The 14,969-nt window shown below is 44.9% G+C and overlaps 1 protein-coding gene across 1 annotated transcript in view; it reads left to right on the forward strand.

Annotated features, from left to right (window-relative positions):
- LOC103259482 (importin subunit alpha-8) overlaps window positions 1–14,969 on the forward strand; it is a 33,222-nt gene that overhangs the window by 14,991 nt on the left and 3,262 nt on the right. Inside the window, 6 exon segments of the mRNA XM_008057145.1 lie at window positions 1,036–1,136; window positions 1,394–1,479; window positions 4,742–5,010; window positions 7,326–7,559; window positions 9,323–9,351; window positions 9,353–9,525. Of these exon segments, the coding sequence (XP_008055336.1) occupies window positions 1,036–1,136; window positions 1,394–1,479; window positions 4,742–5,010; window positions 7,326–7,559; window positions 9,323–9,351; window positions 9,353–9,525 (892 nt within the window).

Raw genomic sequence — 14,969 nt, forward strand, 5'->3', positions numbered from 1 at the left:
GCCCAGACTGGAGTGCAGTGGCCGCTCCCGGCCACCGCAGCCTTGACCTGCTGGGCGCCGGCGATCCTTCCGCCTCAGCCTTCCAAGTAGCTGGAACTACAGGCGCGCGCTACCACGCCTGGCTGATTTTTTGGTTTATTGTGGACACGAGGTCTCGCCAAGTTGCCCAAGCGGGTCTCGAACCCGTGGACTCAGGCAATCCTCTCACCTCAGCCTCCCAAAGCGCGGGATTACAGGCTGAGCCACCGAGCCCGGCGTCTTTCACCTTTTACACAGACTTTTAATCTATCGATCCCAAAGCTTGGGTCTTTGGCCCATGCAGTGTCATGCAGTGCAGGGGTTTGTGACAGATCCTTATATAGCCCAGGACTCTAAAATGACTCTAACTTCAGTGGGAGTTGCTAAGTAAGGGAACATCCAAAAAAGTCTCCTTAGTTTGGACTAAAAAGTCTTCCCTAAAAACACAATCCTGAGACTCTGCTCATGAATTTGGGGCTTGATGCTCTATTCCCTGCATGGTCTGCGAAGGCACCAGCTGGGGAGATAGTGCTGTAGGATTTGAAGCCCCCGGATTCCTGGTTGACATCAATCCAGTGTCTCTCTGAGGATAACTCAATTGGGTCCCTCGGGATTTTGATGAATTTAGATCTGCCAAATATTAGCAATTTTAAGTCCAGAGAAGCAACAATCCACCGTGACTGAGTCAGCAGAAAGAAGCAGTATGATTAGACCTCCAAGGACTTCAGAAAGAGAATTAGCAAACTGAATATAAAGTAACTGCTTTGAAAAATGCTTGCAGAAGGAAAACACCTTTTACAGAGATGCCGTCTCCTGCTTTGGTTGGTTCGGTAAAGAACAAGCAAGACTGGGTGGTACAATGTGACATGCCTTGCTTTGATGGTTAAAGGATACAAACCGAGACTTCTAGGGTCTAAAATTGGTATCCCAGCTGAAGTAGCAGATGACTGATTGCCAGTACCTATTGATCCCAAAGCTTGGTTCTGAGTTGCAATTGGAAGTTACTGTTTTGTGCAGAAATTCTCCTGGGGAGACAACTTGGTCTGCACTAACCTTCATCTTCCTGAGAACCATGCTATAAAAGGGCAGCGGCATTTAGATTGGGCCGCCCGGGCTCGGTTGGTTGGTTCCTTGATGTTCACAGTCTCTGCTTCTAGCAATTGCTCCTGTGTGCTGCCTGCCTGTCACATCAGGATTATCCGCCCAACAGACATCTCAGAGACCCAGAATTTAGTATATGACTATACTATCTACTTGCCAAACTCAGGAATGAGTTTCAGTCTCTCACCTTTTACACAGACTTTTAAAAACTTAGTTACCCACTTCAGGATTCTTTGTTCTCTCTCTGAATGTCATGTTCTGATCTATTTGTAAGTGATGGCCTAGAGTTCAGAGACATTGTTATCTCAAGAAATGTCATTCCACATCTGCTGGTCCTAATTTCATCAACCATATCAGTGAGTGTCTTGAAATGAGGAAACCTGGCTAGGTAACAAATTCCCAAGGTTTGGAAGTTAGGGGAAGTACTACCAAATGATACAGCATGTGGCTGTGCCTGGCCACTTAAGACAGCACTTAAAACAGGCTTAGGACTGAGTATCCTTTTGGGGTAAAGATTGACCCAAGTTTGTCCTTAGAGGTCAGTAGCACTGATCTTTCTCTCAGGAACATTGGAAGAGATCCATCAAATTTATTTGAAGCTGGCTGGGCACAGGGGCTCATTGCACTTTGGGAGGCCAAGGTGGGAGGATCTCTTGAGGCCAGGAGCTTGAGACCAGCCTGGGCAAAATAGTGAGACCTCCATCTATTAAAAACAATAATAAATTAGCCAGGTGTGGAGGTATGGACCTATAGTCTCAGCTACTCAGGAGGCTGAGGCAGGAGAATTACTTGAGCCCAGCAGTTTGAGGCTGCAGTGAGCTAAAATTGTGCCACTGCACTCCAGCCTAGGTGGAAGACTAAGACCCCAACCCTAAAAAAAGTTTTCTTTTAATAAAATAAAGTTTTTTGAAGCTTACTGTCCTCCCCAAGTAGATGACTTAGATCTCCATTCCAGGGCACAGACAGATGTGATGGCTCACCAGTTCTATTCATGGGGAATAGGGAATAGTTTAGAGTCAAGGTTGATTGGTGTGGCAATAATAGAGCACGTCTTAGATTAGGAATTGTGTTTTAGATTTGCCTTAAACAATAATAAAGAGAGATCAAGGGAATCTGTGCAAAACTCTCAAGGTGGGAGAAAGCCTGACATCGTTGAACCAGGAAAAGACTAGCCATGACCAAGGGAGGTTGCAAGGTGAGTTGGCAAGTAGGGAAGGGGTTTAGACATCATCCTGGTGGCCTTGGGAAGGCTTCAGAGGATTCAAGGCAGGAAGTAGCATGGCCTGATCTTTCCGGATTATAGCAGAGGAAGATGGTAAAGCAGATGAGTCTGGGATGCTGCTATGCTAGACTTGGAAGGGAGACAGCTAGATGCAAGGATGCTCCCAGGTTTCAGGTTAGGTTATACAGATGAGATGACTGTGCTCCTAGAGAAGGCGGCAGAATCAGAGCTGCTATTTTTTTTTATTTTTTTATTTTTTTTTGAGTTGGAGGCTCACTCTGTCACCCAGACTGGAGTGCAGTGGCCGCTCCCAGCCACCGCAGCCTCGACCTGCTGGGCTCCAGCGAGCCTTCCGCCTCAGCCTTCCAAGTAGCCGGAATTACAGGCATGCGCTACCTTGCCCGGCTGATTTTTTGATTTATTGTAGAGATGAGGTCTCGCTGCCCAGGCGGATCTTGAACCCGCAGGCTCAGGCAATCCACTCACCTCAGCCTCCCAGAGGCACGGGATTACAGGCTAAGCCACTGAGCCCGGCTCAGAGCTGTTATTGCAGATGTTAGCACATTCACGATCGGCAAATTTTTCACTTTCCTAATACTGAGCGGGTGAAAATAAAAAAACCTGAAGCCGGTTGCCACAAACTTCTGTCGTTAAGTACAAGTAAAATGGTCTTTTCTTAATTGTCACCTTTTTCACAATACAGCTGAAAGTTGCAGACATATCCAGTATTTGTCTCAGATACCACTCTGACTAGCATTTCGTACTTTGTATTTTAATTCAGATTATAAACTGAATATATAATATTCGGAAAGAGAATTTGCAAAGATGTAAATTCATGTCAGCAGCAACCAGGAACAGAATTTGGAGTGATGTAATTTCACATCTGCAATCGCAAAAGAGTTAAGTTGAGGTGACTTAGAGGCACTGTCACAGCAGAGTCAGGTTGTTGGATGTGCCAGTCTAAACAACATGTGTACATATATCATCCATTTGGGCAAGGTCACCTGGAGCAGGGATCTGCAATGCTGACCCATCCAGCTGCTTGCTTTGTAAATAAAGTTTTATTGGCATACAGCCACACCCACTCATTCGCATGCTGTCTGGAGCCTTTTGTGTGTGTGTATCCCAGGGGCAGAGTTGAGTAGTTGTAACAGAGGCAAGATGGCCCATAGGCTGAAAATGTTTACTATCTAGCCTTTTGCAGAAAAAGCTTGTGAACCCCTGACCCATAGTGGGAGGAGGGCCTGGGACCAAGTCCCTGGGGCTCTAATGTTCAGAAATCAGGCAGAGTCTTCCAAAAAGAAAAAAAACCCCTTGGCAACAGAAAACCAGGTTCAACATCATAGATGCCAAAAAGAGCTTTTTCAAAAGGAAATGACTGACAACTAAATACAGCTAAGAGGGGCTTTAAGACTGACAGACAGCTGCTGAGTTTGGTGACATGGAAGACGCTGGTTTCCATCCTAACTACAAAGTAGGGACAGAAACCAGACCAGAATAACTGGCAGAACAATTGGGAAGCTGCGAGGTAGACATGACTGTAGATGCCTCCTTAAGGCTGGACTCTGAAAATCAGAAGTCAGGCAAAGGCTGGAGAGGGGTGTGAGGGGAGAGGTGGATGGTCCCAGAGCAGGTTTCCAACCTGGTAGGAAAGATTCAGGGGACAGCAATGATCCTGGGGCAAAGTCTTTAAAGGCAAAAATATGATGGAATCCGAAGTGTAGGAAGACTAATTCTCAAACAGAAGATCAGAAACATGTGTTTGGTGTGCCAGTAGAGAGATAGACTGGTGGGAAGACCCGGAAACTCCTGCTTGGTCTTTTGTCAATGAAAAATGAAATTAGATTGACAAGTAGAGCAGGGAAGGATATTTTGAAGAATTCAAGGAAACCTCCATCTAACATTTGAATATGAAATATAAAGCTCATTCTCCATGTCCTTAATACATATCACCCCCCAGAACAAATTTCTTTTTTTTTTTTTTTTTTGAGTTGGAGTCTCACTCTGTCGCCCAGACTGGAGCGCAGTGGCCGCTCCCGGCCACCGCAGCCTCGACCTGCTGGGCTCCGGCGATCCTTCTGCCTCAGCCTTCCAAGTAGCTGGAACTACAGGCGCGTGCTACCACGCCCGGATGATTTTTTTGATTTATTGTAGAGATGAGGTCTCGCCTGCCCAGGCAGGTCTCGAACCCGCAGGCTCAGGCAATCCACTCACCTCAGCCTCCCAAAGGCGCGGGATTACAGGCTGAGCCACCGAGCCCGACTCAGAACAAATTTCTATTCGAAACTCAAAAGCTTTGGTTCATGCTGATCAATAATATTGATCAGAGATGGTAAGAGTAAACTGCCTTCTGCGTTTTCTCTTCTTACACCTAATGCTGGAAGCAGTCTCCTTTTACAGTCACATTTCTGCGGAATATTATGTGAACCTTGTCCAACCTGCGCCAAAACGAGAACCCACACCCTTGCAAAGAAGTTGTGAAGCGAATACTGGCAGCCCTCTTCCTCCTCCCATAGCACCATGACAGTGAGATCCTCTCGGACTTCTGCTGGGCCCTGCCCTTCCTCACTGATGACTGCAACCAGTGTATCGGCCAAGTGCTTGACACGAGGGTCCTGCTCAAACAGGTAGATCTCCTGAGCAGCTCAGAACTTAGTATCTTGGAAAATGTTATCTTGAACCCTTGAGATTAGAGTCTGTGACTCATATTCACTCTAGCAAGTTCTGGCACAAAGCTTGTTGTCTGTATTTCCCTGGTCTCTGCCACTCTCTAGCCAAAGACTTGAACCTTGATCTAAAATCGATTTGTTTTGATCTAAAATTCGAGTGGGTGTTAAGTAACTTACTTTTTCTTTTCTGCTCTTTTTTGTTTTTGAGTCAGAGTCTTACTCTGTGGTCCAGGTTGGAGTGCAGTGGCATGCTCATGACCACCACAGCCTCGATCTGCTGGGCTCAGGTGATCCTTCTGCTTCAGCCTTCCACAGGCACATACCACCACACCCAGCTAATTTTTTTTGATATATTGTAGAGACAAGTTCTCACCAAGTTGCCCAGGCTGGTCTCAAACCCTTGGGCTCAGGCAGTCCTCTTGCCTCCGCCTCCCAAAGTGCTAATATTACAGGCATGAGCCACTGCGCCCGGCTAACTTACTTTTTCTTAATTTGATAACTAGGAAAGTAAAATTGTCTATAATCCCACCACCCGGTGAACTAGTCTATCTTTTTTTTCTAGTGGTCTAGGTATCATAGATTTTAACAAACTGACTTATTGTATGTGTGTGTGTGTGTATGTGTGTGTGTGTGTGTGTAAAGCTCATGATAACATTTGAATTTCTTATACTAGCATAAAAGAAAATGTGCCATGCACAGTGGCTCACTCCTGTAATCCCAGCATTTTGGGAGGCTGAGGCAGGAGGATTGCTCGAGTCCAGGAGTTCAAGAGCAGACTGGGCAACATAGTGAGACCTTGTCTCTATAAAAAATACAAAAATTAGCCAGCGGTAGTGGCACAGCCCTGTAGTCCTAGCTACTCAGGAGACTAAGGAGGGAGGATTACTTGAGCCCAGGAGACAAGGCCATGGTGAGTCGTGATCATGCCATTGCACTCCAGTCTGGGCAACTGAGTGAGACCCTGGTTCAAAAAAAAAAAAAAGGAAATTATCTGTTATCTTCCTCCCAATTTGTTCTCTTAGCCTATCTCCGATTAGATATAGGCAAAAAGCAAGTAAAGCCATCATCGAACACTTTGCTAGCTTATTAAACGTGTGTTACCCACATCATATGCTGCTTTGGAACGTGGGTATATTAAATTTAAGATGCCTCTATTCTGCCCTTTTTTATTTCTATGCCTGACATTGTATGTTGTGCAGCCTTAGGGATTATCTACTCTGAGAATAGCATAGTATTTCTCAGATGTCAGGGATTGGTTTGGGGAGAGTGTTGGGGAGGGGCATGGAGAATGTGAAAAGAAGAAGAGAAGAGGCCACTCAGGATTCTGGGGCTCAATTGAAGCTGTCCTGGAAAGGTTGTCATTAGAAATAGTACTATTTCCACCTCTCACTTCAGTAGCAAGTAAGTAGCCTAATAGAACTAGCAAGTAAGTAGCCTCTAGAACTGTTGACGAACTTCACTGGGACTGTCATTATCGTGCAGAGAAACCCAAAGAAATCCACAGCCCACCCTGTTAGGAGAGTTGTTGCCTTGAGCCCAAATCATAGACCCCTCCTGGGGACCTTCAGAGTTACTGTGACGGGGCTCATGACTACATCAGAAAATGCCATTGGGATCTCATTCTCTTCAATTAAATATGCAACAGAAGCTCAACACTGGTGCTAACTGGAAATTCAGTCGAAACTATTACATGATGAACACTGTAACCAATTTAGCATTTTCTCCATTGGAAACTATAAGAGAAGGACAATAACATTTCCTGATGAAGGTATCCTGTGACCTCGATCCCACTTGAATTGGAACTATGGGGAAGCTGGAAAATTCCTTAAAATGATATAAACAGAGGTCAGGTTCAGTGGCTTGGCCTGTAATCCCAGCACTCTGGGAAGCTGAGGCAAGTGGATGGCCTGAGCCCGCGGGTTCAAGACCCATCCGTGCAACTTAGCAAGACCTCATCTCTACAATAAACAAAAAATTAGCCGGGCGTGGTAGCACATACCTGTAGTTCTGAGGTGGAAGGATCACTGGAGCCCAGCAAGTCAAGGCTATGGTGGCCGGGAGGGTGCCACTGCACTCCAGTCTGGATGACAGAGTGAGACTCCAACTCAAAAACAAACAAACAAACAAACTATGTAAAAAGAGGAATGGGTGTGTTGAATTAATAAGGATCATGGATATAACTATTGTTCACAGGCTTCCAGAGAACCATCGCCACAGTAATGACTCGATTTTGAGAGGGCACAGAACTTGTGGTGACTGTCACTTTCTCCTGTGACTGATTTGTGATACTTAAACTTCAAGCCTTGTTCTTCTAGATCTCTTCTCTTTTCATCGTGGGGAACATCATCACGGGCACAGATCGGCAGACCCAGAAGGCCATCGATGCGGGCATACTCAGCATGCTGTCCCAGATCCTGTGGCACTCCAAGTCCACCATCCAGAAGGTGGTGGCCTGTGTTCTGAGCAACATGGCTGCAGGACCCTGCCAGTACATCCAGCAGCTAATTGGTTATGACACACTAACTCCCTTGGTGGCTCTGCTAAAAAATGTAAGTGGCATACTCAGCATTCAATGGCCCTGGGTTGAACTCCTTCAGGAATTCAGACATAGGCTCAGAAGCAAGTTAATTGAGATCCCACAAAGCTGTGATATGTTAGATTCCTAGCTCTGCCTGTAAAAAGAAAAGAACCCTTTAAAGTTTTTGAAAAACGCTTTAAAGTTTTGGGAGACTAAGCAAGCATTGTTCAATGAAAAGGTGACCCCATAGCTCAAACGTCCAGAAAGCTCTCGAGCTAGTAAATATTGGCTTATTTCTAAGTGGTGGTAAAAGAATGTGCCACCTACTCTCTCCCTACCAAAAGACGGGTGGAGGTTTTCTTTTGTTCCAGGAGGAAAAACATCAGGCTATGGTGATGTCATATACTGAAGAAAAGTAGCCTTCTCATTGTACAAAGTAAATTGATTAAGGTGGTAATATAAACAGAAAATCCAGATATATAAGTAGAAATATGGCCACCATAATCTAGCACTTTAAGAGGCCAGGCAGAAGGATCGCTTGAGGCCAAGAGTTTGAGACCAGCCTCCGCAACATAAGGAGACCCTTGTCTCTACAAAAAATAAATTAGCTGAGGGTGTTGGCATGTGCTTGTAATCCCAGCTATTTGGGAGACTGAGGCAGAAGGATCCCTTGAGCCCAGGAGTTCAGGACTTCAAAGACTTCAGTGAGCTATGATCGCACCACTACACCTCTGCCTGGGCAACAGAGTGAGATCCTGTCTCAGGAAAAAAAAAAGAAAGAAAAAGTAGAAATATGATAAAGCTTCACTCCTCCTCCTGATTCCCACTCCTCTGCTGCAGGGGCAATTACTATTATTAGTGTTTCCTTTTGCCTCCTATTAATGAATGAGCTACGTTTAGACCATCTACAGTTAGGAGTGGTTTCATCAGGCTGGGGGTGGAGTGGACAATGGAGTAACATGAGGAAGAGATGCTACTGGCGGTGTCCTGTTCTCAGGTTGGATGGTGGGTTCCCAGGTATGTACCATGCATGAAAATCTAGGCAAGAGGGAAAGACCAAGGACATAGCTCAAACTATAGCATCTTCTAATTTATTTGGCACTTCCCATCCTGGTTTGAAATATGAATACTCCTTGATTCATCACTGGATGTTTTCTTTTGAACTAAAACTAGCTTGGAGCCATATTTTTTTCGTTTATTTTTGTTTTTCTCTGAGGTCACAGTCTTCCTTAGCCATAAAAACGGGAAGAACTCCTACCTAGGAATAGGAGGATTCGTGGTAAATTACTCCCATATCTGTGGGCCAAGTGCTCTTTATAAGATCAAAGGATTCATTGAGTGGTATTTCAGCAGTCTTTCTCTGTCACCTCTGGGCTGACTCAGTCCCATAGACTCAGTCAGTGTACCCAACCTTATAGGTACTTGTACAAAGCTTTACTAGGTCGGAAAGACTAGAAGTGTAGATATAGGCCACTATCATCTAAAACTCCAAGCATAATTCCTAGTCTATGTAGATTATCTGAAATGGTTTATGTTGGTTTTACTTTTCCCATAGCCTGATGTAGGAAAATGAGTCTATTTGACCTTAGAACCTCTCCCACTTGAGAACCGTCTTGGCTTCTCAAAGATGCTGCCTTCTGATTGAGAGCTAGAGGTAGGTAGCCAAGGTGTTCAATGTAAATTGCACATACAGTCCTGGCTGTCACCAGCCTCCCTAGAAAGTGAACCAAGTTGACATCACTATATTTAGGTTCCTCAGGATCTATAGAGAATGTAAATGTTCTTTTTCTACAGGGAGAATTTAAAGTACAGAAAGAGACTCTGAACAGTGGCTAAATTTGTAACTAAGGCCACTGTGGACCAGCTAATCTGGAGTGTCCACTCTGGAATCCCAGAGCCACTGGTAAATCTGCTCACTGTCCCAGATGTCAAAATCGTTCTCATTATCCTCAACATCATTTTTTACACCCTCTAAGTGAGCTGTTCTGAGCAAGTTGGTTTGTAAATAGCAGTCTCCAATTTGATGAAGACATTTAATTTGGTTCTTAAAACCTAAGTTGGTGGTTCCAGCCACTTAGAAGGCTGAGGTGGAAGGATCTCTGGTGCCCAGCAGGTCAACGCTGCGGTGGCTGTGAGTGTGCCACTGCACTCCAGCCTGGGCAACAGAGTGAGACTCCAACTCAAAACATTAAAAAAACAAAACAAAAAACCCTACTGAGCTCAGTGGCTCAGCCTGTAATCCCAGCACTTTGGAAGGCCGAGGTGGGTAGATTGCCTGAGCCTGGTGGGATTGAGACCAAGCCAGGCAACTTGGTGAGACCTCGTCTATACAATAAATCAAAAGTTAGCTGGGCATGGTAGTGTGCGCCTGTAGTTCCAACTACTTGGAAGGCTGAGGCGGAAGGATTGCCGGAGCCCAGCAGGTCGACGCTGGGGTGATTGTGAGCGTGCCTCTACACTCCAGCCTGGGCCACAGAGAGAGACTCCAACTCAAAAACAAAAACAAAAACAAAACAAAAACCCAAACTGGATTCTCTGCTCCCACTGTCCCCTACCCACACCTTCTGTGGGTAACACAAAGTGAGTCATCTCAAAGAAGGACCGTCATCTTATTTTCTCAAATGAATCTCTATGTGCCAGACACAGTACTAAATCCTTGCTCTAACAGAGATTATGTGTTAGTGGGACAGGGAACGGGGAACAGACATTTCAGGTAAGGAGTTAGGAATAAAGCAAATAAGATAAAGATGCAGTCACTAAAAGTTCAGGGTAGGAGGTGGATATAGCTATCATGTATGCAGTAGTCAGACGTTCCTCTGAGAATCATTTGAACAAAGATCTAAAAGGAGTGAGTGAATCTTGTGGATAACTGGGGAAGAACATTCTAGGCAAAGAGAATAGCAAGGAAGTGGTTGCAGTCAGAGGAGAAAAAAAGAGTGAGGAGTCCTCGGAATTCAGGCTTAAGGTAGCCATGGACCAGATCACACAGAGTCTGTGAGAACTTTGACTTATTCTGAGTGAGGGAGAGAAACCAACAAAAGGTTTGAAGCAGGGAAAAAAAAAAAAGAAAAGAAAAGAAAAGCCAGTGAGTCACATAGCTTAGAAGGCTGAAACACAGGATATATGAAGGAGCAGCAAAAAACTAGCAGGGATAGATCTTGGATGGGGGCCATGCTGAAATTCCTTCTCCATTCAGCTATATGGCTAGGAAAATGGACTACAAAGTGTTGAACTAGAATTCTAGAGAAGTCTTAAAGATATGAATAGACACTTCTCAAAAGAAGACATACATGCAGCAAACAGATACATGAAAAAATGCTCAGCTTCACTAGTCATCAGAGAAATGCAAATTAAAACCACACTGAGATACCTCCTAACTCCAGTCAGGATGGTCATCATCAATAACTCAAAAAACAACAGATGCTGGAGAGGATGTGGAGAAAAGGGAACACTTCTACACTGTTAGTGAGAGTGCAAACTAGTAAGTCTCTGTGGAAAACTATGTGGCAATTCCTCAAAGATCTAAAAATAGACCTCCCATATGATCCAGCAATCCCCCTTCTGGGAATATACCCGGAGGAACTCAAATCATTCTATAAAAGAAGATACCTGTGCATGCATGTTTATTGCAGCATTATTCACAATAGCAAAAACATGGAACCAACCGTGCTGCCCATTGAAAGTAGACTGGATTTTTAAAATATGGTACATATACAAAATGAAATATTATGCAGTCATAAAGAAGAACAAATGAACTTTGCAGCAACTTGGAATCAAAGAAGTGGGCCCCGAACAATTACGATACTACAAGAAGGGAATTGGCAGTAGTGGGAAACTGCTGGGGTGGGGCGCGGGGGAGGGTGTGCATACTTCATCAATAAGGGTATCTGTGAAATGGGAACCAAAGTGAAGCCCAAACTTTACCTGTACAATGACCATTTGTATGCCTAACCCTGAATTGTACCCTACATCTTTTTTTTTTTTTTTGAGTCGGAGTCTCACTCTGTTGCCCTAGACTGGAGTGCAGGAGTCTTGCTCTGTCGCCCCAGGCTGGAGTGCAGTAGCATGCTCACAGCCACCACAACCTCGACCTGCTGGGCTCAAGTGATCCTTCCTTCTCAGCCTTCCAAGTAGCTAGAATCACAGGCACGCACCACCATGCCTTGCTAATTTTTTTTTCTTTGAGTTGCAGTCTTGATCTGTCACCCGGGCTGGAGTGCAGTGGCACGCTCACGGCCAACCCAGCGTCGACCTGCTGGGCTCTGGCAATCCTTCCGCCTCAGCCTTCCGAGTAGCTGGAACTACAGGTGTGTGCAACCATGCCCAACTAATTTTTTTAATATTTATTTTTTTATCGTAGAGATGAGGTCTCACCAAGTTGCCCAGACTGGTCTCAAGCCCATGGGCTTAGGCAATCCTCTTGCCTCCACTTCCCAAAGTGCTGGGATTACATGCATGAGCCACCATGCCCAGACATGTACCCTATATCTTAAAAAAAAAAGAAGAATTCTAGAGAGGTCTTAATTCTGAAATAAAGCAAAGTTAAACCAGTATATAAACATTATTTGTGTTCTGTATTGCTGTGTAACAAATTATCCCTTAGGGACTTAAAATAATCATTTCATATCTCACATAGGTGAGGTTAGGAATCTGGACTGGCTTACCTGGATGATTCTGACTTGGTCTCTCACAAGGTTCAGTCAAGATGTCAACTGGGGCTGCCATCATCTGAAGGCTTGATGGAGGTTGGAAGATCAGCTTTCAAGGTGGCTCACACAATGGCTAGCAAGCCCCCCTTGTCATGTGGATCCCTCTGCAGGGCTGCCTGAATGTCCTCACATCATGGTAGTTGGCTTCCTATGGAGCAAGTGGATCTAAAAGCAAGCTGAGGCAGCTTGCAGTGGCTCACACCTATAATCCCAGCACTTTGAAAGGCCAAGGCAGGAGGATTGCTTGAGGCCAGGAGTTTAAGACAAGCCTGGGCAACAAAGCCAGACCCTATCTCTACAAAAAAAAAAGCCCCAGAAAAATTAGCCAGATGTGGTGGCACACACCTGTAGTCTCAGCTACTTGGGAGGTTGAGGCAGGAAGATCACTCGAGCCCAGAAGTTCGAGGCTGCAGTGAGCTGTGATCATTGTGCCACTGCACTCCAGCTTGGGTGACAGAGTGAGACCTTATTTCAAAAAACAAACAAACAAACAAACAAACAAACAAACAATCCAAGGGGAGGACCAGTGTCCCTCTTAGGAGAGTAGAAACTTGAAATAAAATCTGGCATGCCTAAGTCTTTGGGGGACAGGGGATGCTGACTTCTTTTGCCTTCTTTGACTACCTACATGCATGCATGCTTAAGTCCTAGATTGCATCCTATTATTTACATGCTAAAGTTAATCTTCTGTGGTATAGGCCAGAGGCACTGATATGCAGCAAGTTTCTTTCATCATCAACTATGACCTTCCTACTAACAAGAAAAACTGTCTTCACAGAATCAGTCATGGTGGCCGGTTTGGCTCTAAGGGTGTGGCTATTAACATAGTGACAGAAGACAAGAGGAGGCTCCGAGACACTGAGATCCTCTACAACACCTCCATCGAGGAGATGACCTTCAATGCCACTGACCTCACAAGAGAGGGGCTGTCTTTACCTAGTCCCGGCCAAGGTTCAACCTTGAGGGGCTGAGGAGTAACAGGAGAGGGGAGGGAAGAAAACCAAGGGATGGACATCTTGCCATTTTTTTCCTTGGAATACAAGTCACTTTTGAGGCAAAAATAAGACTACAACAAAAAAGTAAGGTGAAAGCCCCAGTGTCCTTTATGATCTGACTTTGGAGGTCACACTGCCATTTCAATAAAATCCGGTTGGCTATACAGGTCAGCCCTATTCAATATGAGTAGGAAACTACAGGAGGGCTTGAATGCCAGGAGACAGGGTTCATCAAGGCCAACTTGAACACTGGCTAGATTCATTTGGTTAAGGTCCTTTCATAGGCAAGTAAGCCGTTTGAAAAGCTTCAGAGTAACACTGGGGAATTCCTTTTAAAAGTCTTTGTTAAGCGTCTTTTTCATGTAACTGTCTTGGAAAGAACGAACCTGAGTCAAGACCAGATTTGAAACCTGGCCCGTGACACCCTGAGACTTTGAGAAAATCACAGAGATAAAGACTAGAGATTCGGCAGTTTGGACATGACAGGTGTATGAAAGTACTCTTATGGGCTATAGAAATATAGCTTCATCTGCTTCATTTGAGTTAAACACTTGAGGCTTTGTCTTGGGAAAGATTGGGCAAATCCCATCTGATGGACCAGGGAAGCTCCTCTGTGGATAGTAGCACAGAGAACGGCAGGTTAGAGGCTCAAAGTGGGGTTGCCAAAAGCTTCAGGTGGGTAGCAGAGTGCCATTAAGGCTGTGAAGTAACTTTTGGACCATTTGCTGTCTGTCAAGGTCTAAGATCCTTCTCCAGGGTGCCTACTGCCCTGAGTCTTCCCTCACTTCCCGGTTTTCTTTCTGAGGATGACCTAGCACTTTGCATCCTGCTTCAGTTTCTTTTCTCCAAGCCAAGAACTCACTTTGGACATACAGATACGATGAGAGGGCATCGAGGCTTCCATAGACACCTCCAGCTCTCACCAGATAAACAGTGAGGCTTAGGTTACATTTTTATTGTTGTTTTGTAGAGATGGGATCTCACTATGTTGCTCAGGCTAGTCTTGAATTTCTGGGCTCAAGCTATCCTCCTGCCTTGGCCTCCCAAACTGCTGGGATTACAGGTGTGAGCCACCATGCCCAGCTTAAGTCATGTTTAGTCTGACACATAGGACTTTTTTTTTCACTGTGCACAAAATAACAAGCAGAGCCCTTTGGGATATGATGCCCAAGTGCCTTCTTTTTCTCTCTCAACTTTCTCCTGACATACTGTCTACCTGGGATGCTCTCTCTTTTCTTAATATGCAGCACTTTTTTTCTTCAAACCTTTGTTCTTGCTGTTCCTTCTTTCAGGAATGCTGCTTTCCTAGCCTGGTAAAAAGTACTGTTCACCACATGCATGTTTGTTGCAGCTCTATTCACAATAGCAAAAACATGGAACCAACATGCTGCCCATCGAATCTGGACTGGATTTTAAAAAAAAGTGGTACATATACACAATGGAATATTATGCAGCCATAAAGAAGGACAAACATATGAACTTCACAGCAACTTGGATGGATTTAGAATCTATCATACTCAGGGATCTATCACAGAAACAAAGTACAGAGTACCATATGTTCTCATTCATAAGTGGACCTTGAACAGTTATCATAATACTGTGAGAAAGGGATTGGCAGTAGTGGGGAACTACCAGGGGAGAGGGGGTGGGATTGGCAGTTAAAGGAAACTGCCAGGAGAGGGAGGGGCACATCTCATCAACAAGGGTACCTGCATAATGAACATTTGTATACCTAAC

Source organism: Carlito syrichta, unplaced genomic scaffold (assembly GCF_000164805.1).
Source record: "Carlito syrichta isolate Samal-C Ts95f unplaced genomic scaffold, Tarsius_syrichta-2.0.1 Scaffold302779, whole genome shotgun sequence".
Lineage (NCBI taxonomy): Eukaryota > Metazoa > Chordata > Mammalia > Primates > Tarsiidae > Carlito > Carlito syrichta.